The sequence below is a fragment of the Esox lucius genome, chromosome 6, assembly GCF_011004845.1.
Source record: "Esox lucius isolate fEsoLuc1 chromosome 6, fEsoLuc1.pri, whole genome shotgun sequence".
Classification (NCBI taxonomy): Eukaryota; Metazoa; Chordata; class Actinopteri; order Esociformes; family Esocidae; genus Esox; species Esox lucius.
In genome coordinates this window covers 17,394,371-17,403,775 of record NC_047574.1, presented here as the reverse complement: position 1 = coordinate 17,403,775, position 9,405 = coordinate 17,394,371, and the positions used below count along the sequence as shown (strand labels likewise).

At 38.1% G+C, this 9,405-nt stretch overlaps 1 protein-coding gene across 4 annotated transcripts in view; it reads left to right on the top strand.

The window, feature by feature from the left end:
* Nucleotides 1-714: 714 nt before the first annotated feature.
* The window catches only part of adam12 (ADAM metallopeptidase domain 12), a 69,318-nt gene continuing 60,627 nt past the window's right edge, over nucleotides 715-9,405 (top strand). For 3 of the 4 annotated variants that reach the window (XM_010869956.5, XM_010869957.5, XM_010869955.5), the window contains exons 1-2: nucleotides 715-1,152; nucleotides 8,843-8,964. In XM_010869956.5, the coding sequence (XP_010868258.1) occupies nucleotides 1,044-1,152; nucleotides 8,843-8,964 (231 nt within the window). In that variant the 5' untranslated portion in view covers nucleotides 715-1,043. Of the gene's footprint in view, nucleotides 1,153-8,147; nucleotides 8,178-8,842; nucleotides 8,965-9,405 lie in introns of those variants that run through there. The other variant, XM_034292920.1, reaches the window with a different exon arrangement.

The window sequence follows — 9,405 nt, the reverse complement described above, 5'->3', positions numbered from 1 at the left end:
GCCTAAATGTTACCTGTCCTAATTATTTGATCACCTGCTTTTTTTACTCACTTCAACCTACTGGAAAAATTGTATTTGGAACACAAACATGTATTGATTCTGCAATGTCAATATACAATCTTTAGTGAATACGTTGTCACTTAATCTGCAAATAATAAGAGCTTTAAAATGAATGAAGTACCCAAATTAACGTTTTTTTTTTAACCAATGCAATTCATTTGCCAACGTTCACCTAAAAGAGTATTTCGCAAACGACCCACCACTACCTGTGTGGCCTCACCTTCACATACAGAGCCTGTGCAGGTAGTTATGGGTGTTTATATATATATATATATATATATATATATATATATATATATATATATATAGTGATGACTAAATTAGTAATACATAGCATCATCGATTATAACAGCCTAACTTGCCCTAGGTAAGCTCTAGTCACTTACATCCAGTCAAACCCCTTCTTTTGTATGATGACGAAACCGACAATGGCATATTTTTTATTTACATTACCAATACAGTTGGGATTGGTAGGATACGCATCACGTTTGTGTCAATGCCACCTTGAGCGAACGCCACCATAAAAATAAGTATATTGGATGAACGACCCGCGTGACACTAGGACCCAACGGATTTTATCATTGGAAGCGCACATGGCCATTGTAGTAGAGGGTTGCAGCGGCTCTGATGTACTGTAAAAGAGTGTGCTGGTCTTATGGGTTAGGCTTCTCTTTTGTAGGTTTTCGCTGATTTCTGTTGCTCGGCGTACTGTTTTTTTTTTAAACACTTATCAATATCTTGTAGACTTAATTGCAAAGTCTTACGCCTGGTACGCAGCAATTTTAACACGCTTCGATGAAAAGTTTTTCACAGCTCTTTTGTGGTCCTGCTGTCAAGAGATAATCATTGTAGGTCCTCGGTGTTTAGGACCATATCCCACTCTACTGCTTGCATCCATATCCCGTAAATCATTAGTGGACAGCACAATGCTCGTATTGGTGCCATAAAACATTCGGTACGCGTTATCTCCAAAGCCGCGCAACATGACAAACTGGGGTTGGAATTACATTGAATTTTTTTTTGCTTTTTATGTCTTATCCATGTCAACAGCAACGGGCATTACAAGCAACACACTCCTGAATTTACATGATGGTGAGTTTTTTAATTAGGCTTGTTGACAGTTGTTGTTTATTATCTACAGTTCACACTGGGGATAATTGGGCTACTCTACCAAATGTATGTCATTTAAATGTCAAAGTCAACAAATGGAACAGTGTTAGACTGAATTCATCAGGTTCCTCAAAATAGTTCATCAATGCAACAAAGCCTAAGGAACCCAAGTAATGTCAAATAAACCAGATTTTTGTTGCAATTCTGCCAAACATAGGCCTGGTTTTGTATTTGTGTTTGTTTTCTGTTATATATATAGAGAGAGAGTGAGGAAGAGGGAGGAAGTGAGATGTTTCTTACACTGTGCATCCTGTGGCTATTGTGTCCTGCACAGTGAGATTAGACAATAGCAGGGATGTCAGACTGACAGCAATGCTGGTGATTGCCTGCTTATTTTCAGATTAATCATTACTACTATATATTTGTCTCATATGTGTATATGGGTGAGAGAAAGCATAGTGGTTAAATCATAAACCATCTGACTAGTTACCCATGGTTGCTAGATTAAATCCTGAGGCTGTCAATGTGAAAAATCAGTTATTCCTTTCAATGACTACATTTTAAATATATATAACAGAAAATATAAAATTAAATTTGTGTGTGTGACAGAAAGAGGGTAAGAGAAAGGAGGAAATGCTACTAAGGAGATTAGAGCTGTGCTGTCTGGGAAAACCAGACCCCCTATGGAGTGTGAGTGTGTGAGATCACTGAGATTCATCCTTTGATCAGAGAGAGGATCCAGTCAGAGCTTCTGGCATCTGTGAATGTTCAGTCTGTCAGCTGGACTTAACCACAAGGACTGGCCTCAGAACAGCTCTTATCCTCCCTCTCCCACCCACCTGAGTGGAGGCTGACTCAAAATCAGTAGCACAGAGGGATTCAGACATCAAAGAATCTTGGCATTATTAGTTCCTTTAGTAGTGATCTGCTGTGTCTGCTAAAATGTTTCCACTACTCCAAAAAAGCACAGCTAAGTTATTCTAAAGAGTAGGGAAAAGAGTAAATGCTATATGCCAAAAAGCAAAAAATAGAATATTTACATAGTAAAATTAATCTGTGTTTTGAGATAATCTTTGACAACTAACCATCCCAAATAAATAATAAACCAAAATAAAAAAGTCAGGGGGAATCCCAAATTCACAATTGTCATCAGGTCCCCATTGATTTTGATAAAAATTTGAGAGTCACTCAGATATAATATGAACATGTTGAATTGCAAGAAATGTCCTTGGAAACCGCTTACTGCTCACAGCTCGATTAGTCTTATCATTTCATCTGCTGAACTGTTTGAGAGGTCATAATACAGAATACATTCTGGAAACAGCATAATGCACCATGTCACAAAGCTCAAATCATTTCAAATTGGTTTCTTGAACATGACAATGAGTTCACTGTACTGAAATGGCCCCCACAGTCACCAGATCTCAACCCAATAGAGCATCTTTGGGATGTGGTGGAACGGGAGCTTCGTGCCCTGGATGTGCATCCCACCAATCTCCATCAACTGCAAGATACTATCCTATCAATATGGGCCAACATTTCTAAAGAATGCTTTCAGCACCTTGTTGAATCAATGGCACGTAGAATTAAGGCAGTTCTGAAGGCGAAAGGGGGTCAAACACAGTATTAGTATGGTGTTCCTAATAATTCTTTAGGTGAATGTAGTTTGATGCAGTTATCATATAGGGTTAAACCATGCTTTGATGTCAGCAGGATATCAACTGAGCTCCTCTACTTAGTGATACTCAGAGGCCTCTTCTACATCAAAATTAAAATGGCACAAAATGACACCATGAAGTTTGAATGTTTTCATCATCAAAGATCCACAAAATATTGGATGTGATTTGTAAAAAGATAATGATGTGTCATGTTTAATGCTTCTACTGCATGATATTTTCTGTCCATGAGTGGGATCTAGCATGGAGGTAAAGAAATCTATGTTTTATAGAACTTTATGAAAAAAAGGATTGAGAAATGTCACCTTTTTTCTTGCAATTAAAAGGTAACAGAAAATATATTTCAGGCTTAATGTTATGGTGGGTTCATTTCACAATGTCCATATCTATTTTCCAAAGTATCTATTGTTTAATGGCGATAGTCAAACATGGGGCCTCTCCCAGAACTCCCAGAAAAGCTGCACCCAAAGAAAATACTTAGTTGCTAAAACATAATAATACACTGAAATGCTAGGGGATTAATATCATCCAAATTACTGTGTAAGCCTCGTTGTCAAATATCAGTGGTAATGTGCGGTAAATACCTTGATTATTCCTATTAGCTTACATGAATTTAAACAAGATTGTGTAATTTTAGGTTTGATTAAGATTTATGACACAGATCCACTGCATTCAAATGACCAAAATTGTGAAGTAGGGCTGGGGAGAGAATAATTTATTTTTATGGTTCTTACATTCAGGTACCCATTCAACAATGCTAAAGAAATATTAGTTTTGAATAAATTATAATAACCAATACAAAAATATATGCCTTAACCTTAGCTAACTCTTAACCCTGACTTTAACTGTAAGTACCTTCATTTATCCCTGAACTTAAACTAGCCTTTGTGCCTAAACATAACCTGAAATGCCTAAACCTAACAATATGTCAAATTTTAAGTTTACCCTATATTTTAACGGGTAAGACTAAATGTAATTGCCTACCAGGAAAGAGATATTTGGGGACATTTCAGGGGCTAAATACTTCTCAAACAAGATGCCTCCTTTGGGTTTTAGCAGAGCACACATTTTTGTACGTTTAACATCTCTTTTTGGCAGTTGCTCATTTTAAAAGCCACCCTTTGGTTTCCCTTATGCACCAGAAGCCTTTCATCGGACTGTTCAACACATATCTGAAAGTGCACTTCAGTGAACATTGTTGATGGGGTCAGACCCTTGAAGAGCACGACACATGGCTGAAAGCAGCACTTGATCTGAACAGAGATAATATGGTAAAACTAAATGACGTCACATTTGAATTTATAATGAAAGTATTAACCTTCTTAGGTGGAAAATCGACATGCAACGGTGTTCAAATAAATCTAAGCACAGTGAAACCACCAAGGACTTTTCACAAGGTACTTAGATGTTGTTTGGCCGAATGATAACTCGACAAAATGATAACCTGACATCTCATACTACTCAGTTGAGATAACTAATGTGTCGGCCTACATAGTGGTGTTGGAACCGCAATCACCATAAATAGTTTGAGGGGCTTAAGGCATCAATCATGCAAACTCCAGTACAGATTATGAAAAGCACAAAACTAAAATCTCAGCAGATGACTATGCTGTCCACCCTTCAACTTAGCTTCAATAAGCATGCTCTCCTTGATTTCTGACTACTCCTCATCTCCAGTAAAAACAAAATGCATTATTTAGAAACAGCAACAACTTCCTGTCTGTCCAGCAAACATTGACACTTTAGATGGTTCTGAGTTAGAGTATGTCGATATGTCGATACCCGTAAGCACCTCAGTATTTGGCTGGTATTTGGCTCATTTGCTCTCTTTCCAGACTCATAAAAATCATCTCCGATCTAAAATCAAATCCAGAATTGGTTTCTTATTCCGCAACGAAGCATCCTTTACCCATGCTGCCCGACTTTTGTGAAATGACCATCCTGCACTGTGGTGATGTTGTTTACCACTAATACCCATCTAAATAAATGATGGGTATTAGTGGTAAACTATTTGCTCCTCAATATAAGCCAACACAACAGAACTGTGCCCTGGTAAATACCTCACACAGGTCGTTCCTATGTTCCTAAGGTCTATACCTCCTTCAGCTGGCAGTCTTTGCAGTTCTCTGCTGCCAATATTTGGAACAAACTTTAAAAAAACTCTCAAACCCAACACACTCCTCAATATTTACTTGATCAATCTCAAACTGAGCTGCTAACTGATCACTGCAACTACTAAACCCACTTGTAGTTATGTTATTTCATATAATGAGCAACGTTTTCCACATCTTTTGGTGGTTTCAATACACACCTTATCCATCTGTAAAAATGTGCCATCTCGTATGTTGTAAACACATCTCTGTCTTATCCAGTTGCACATATTACTGTTGTTGTTTTACTGTCTTTGTTTGTATATTTTTTACATTCATGTTTGAGACATAGTAAATCTATGTAAGTGTTGTCTTGCAGTTGTTATGTCTTTGGCCATGTCGCCTTTAGAAAATTAGAAATGGTTCTCAATTGTCTTACCTGGTTGAATAAAGATTAAATTAAATAAAACTAAAAGCACGTCTCGGTGCCTGCTTTTAGTTTGAGCGTACTGTCTAGCATACTGTACTCACCACCAAGGGTACAGAGACTGTTTCTGTTGCTTCAGTACTATGACTTGCAACTCGAGTACAGGACAGAGTAAGAGTAGTTAGTAGCAGACACATTGCTGAAAGGTGAGAACCAAAGTATGAGCAGGATAAGACCATAAACCTAAACTTTACCAGAAAGATTTACTATGTCTCAGATGTGGGCAGTTATTTCACATGTTACAGCTGAAGATGACTGTAAAGAGTGATTCCAGGCTTAACATGCAGGTGGTTAGTACAATCTGTACCAGTAATACAGGAACAAATGAACTGTACCTGATTTAATTCTGTTCATGGGTTTAATAATCGTGATACAAAAGCTTTGTTTTTCTGACCCAAGATAGATGCGGATACAGAGCAGAGAATCAGAGCCAGTGAGACATGCCAGAAATAAAGGTCAAAACTGAGAAATATATGATGTGGGTGTTGATGCAATGGGTTAAAATTGGAAAAGATTACTTTGATATTGAGGGCAAGAAATGTTCTACCGATGGATTGTTACTCTCATTACCCAGAAATGGCTTTACTGAAGGAAACTGCTAGTCAGGTTCTCTTTCTGTCTGTTTCTTCTCTATATCTGTTTCTGTGTTGCTCAAGAGACAGACTAGAAAACCTCTGAGTGTGCATAAATCAGGTGTAAATGAAAGATAATATGCAATATTCTGTTCCCGTCGGAAACTATTGGCAGATCAAACATTAGAATATGTATTTACATAATTACTTATTATTTTTGGAAATATATAATAGGTTGGGTAATATGTTACAAGCTGCCAGGCAGACTTGGTTTTGTAACATAGTCTGCAACAAGGAGAAGGGGAGTTGGACTGTGGTTGGTACACCCGTATTCTCACCAGAAAACATATGGGAACATAAGGATTTATTTATAGTTGCAAATGTTCCCTGGGAATATCACGCATATGTGAATGATCATGCAAGTCAACATTTTCCCAGATTTCAGAGTGTGTCTTCCAAGGAACAGATGATAGACCCTGGACGAATAAAGGGGAAACAGTGTCAGAGCAAATTTTGCACGTTTATTAAAAGATGTCTGCTTGACGTTTACAGGGTTTTAGTCACACTATAGCCACAGACTGTTGTAAAACACTTGCTCCGTCAAGGTTTTCGCACCCCACTAAAACCAACAAACTACTCCAGCTGGGTGGTAAAATATTGTATAAAAGAAATTGCGGCTTTGTTGGGATATGAACCACAGGGGATAGTGGAGTTTGAGCAATGTTGGGACCAGAGTCTATAGCCTTGTTTAGTGCTGGAACAAAGTAATTGTAGTCGTCAGACTGGTCTTTAGAGATTCCCAGATTGACTAACGAGCGACTGAGAGAGAAGCATCAATCACCAGCTGAAATGAGAGGAAACTAGACACTGCACAAACACTGGTTTGTTCCTAACCATAGGCCCTGACTTCTCAGACCTCTCTATACCACTATCGCACACAACGTGATCTAGTCTTCTCGTGAAATATCCAAACAGAAAACCTGAGCCGCCTACAGTATGTGTATAGTAAAGCTCAAAGAACATTGGAGGAGGAAACACTTCACTGAACTTACTGTTAGAGTTTGTGGCTTTCAGACCCATTTATTGATGATAGCAACCAGGCTTTATCACTACTCAGACCTCCCCCTTTCCTTCCTCCATCCCTCCTTCCTTGGGTCCATTGTGCTCATTCTCCTTGGCCACACAGGAACCTCACTGGTCCTGTTATTATCTGAGCACAATGAGGACGGAGCTCAGAGGGCCCAGAAGACTGGGGTCTTGGAGACCATAGGGACTATGGCGAGAGGTGATACTGATAATGGGTTTTTTACACACAGTCTGCTTGACGTGTGTCACAGTACAATGTCAAATGGACAGAATCCTTAAGTACTGCGTATCCTGTACAGCAGGCTGTTCTTGTCAGGGTGGATGGTCGTGGGTTGAAACATATGTATAATAAAAATCTGGAAACATTTTAAGCAATTTTGCTAATATCCAATGGATTTTATGGTTTATATAACTTTTGGGGGTAAAAGAAACCACAAGCCCCCCCAACATCTGTGTTGCTGACCCTTGTACAGTCTGTATATTTTACGTCAACTGACTATTGACCCTTTGTATATTCCCCTTACCAGAAGGGACAATAACTTGATAATAAACCTTTTATACTACAGTACATTTGTAATAGCTAAACAAATTTGGGGGAAAAGCAATATATCCACTGACAGTATTACAGAGACATAGCTTTAAACAGAGACCACAGAAGCAAGTTGGTTTGTGCAGCAGTGTTGTTGAGAGGTACAGTTAAAGCTGAATTTCTGATTGCTATGTAAACGTCTTTATTAATTATTATTTTTTGTCTTATGGACACATTTTCCACATTAATATTGTTCCCCTTCAACCAGTTTCCTCCACCATTTGCCTTTTTATAACTAAAGCTAGCAATGTATTATTATTATTACTACTATAGTCTCTTTCTTTAATTCTTTGAAGGTTTTGGTCAGCCTTAATAGCTTTTTGGATGGAAATGACGCTCAATCCATTTACACTGCTTGCATAATTTCATACCCCCTTTACTTATTTTTATCTTAACCCCTACTGCTTTCGCTTTTCTTTCCTTTTTCTTTCACTCACCTTTTTTTCTGTCCTATTTTTCTTTGTTATTTAGTCCCACTTCCGACCCTAAACGGAGGAAACACAAGAAGTAAGAAACGCCTACTGTAAACAGCTATTCATAAACATCCACTATTTCATCACACAGTAACTGCGGTTGACAGGTTGCATCTACAGTATGCACGACTTCTTTCCTGTATAGTAAATACAATTACCCTAAACACAGAGTCATCTTTCCCTATAGTTATAAAATGTATAACTTCCTTTTTCATTATTATTTGTTTTTTCACTCCCTCCTAGCATTACTGATGCATACTGGGAAATCATATTAGTGTGATAAATCTATATTTTTTAAAGGTAATGTAATGAAAAAACTTGTTTTAAGTGAAGACTACATAGCAATTTTAAGGGCTCAGTATTTTCAGTGTAATTGTGTAATGTTTTGAGTGATTACAGCACATTGGGGTTTACAGTTATTAACAGATTATTTTTACATATTTTTAATAATCCGCCCAACTCTGACAAAGTGGAAAAGCAATACAGTCTGTTTAGGCATTATGTCTACAGTGCTGTGCAGTTCTTCAGAGGGCTACATTAGGAATGTAATTCTTATACAGTAATAGATTAGAAATGTTCTCAATCGAGTCACCTCAAATGTTACTAGATAGATGCTCAGTACCCCACTAGTACCCAATCAATACAAATCATTTCCATTGATTGATACATTGCTTAACCCTGCAATTGATCTTTCAACAGGCAACAGCTTGGACCAGGGTGTATTACACAGTGCCGTCCCTAAGCCTCTACGCTATGACACCACTTTACCTCTTCTGCTGGATGGGAGAGAGCGCAGACCAATCAGCAGGCTCATGACCAGGGTAAATATTCATTAAGCTACCAGTTAGCTGCCCAAGCCAATGCTACTATGTTGCGAGCCTGCCTTCCTTCCTGCATCTGGTCTCTAGTCAGCTCCTGATTATTCCCCTTCACCTACTCTGTTTATTCTTTGTGGATTCCCCTTGGTTTATCTTCCTTTACATTAGGTTCTCAAAGTTTCTGCCCTATAAATTAGTAGTGAATGTAATGCAACATTTAGAAATGGTTTGGGGGATGGAAGTAAGCAACATTTAGAAATGGTTTGGGGGATGGAAGTAAGCAACAATACCACTTCCCGTAGACAACCCTTATTCCTTCAAGTGTTATGTGTTGAACCCATGTGCTAAATGTCTTGGACAGATAGTCATAGTTGCACACTTACATTTGGTGACCTTTCCATACCAGAAATTTAAGCACATTATTATATATTTCAATGAACCATG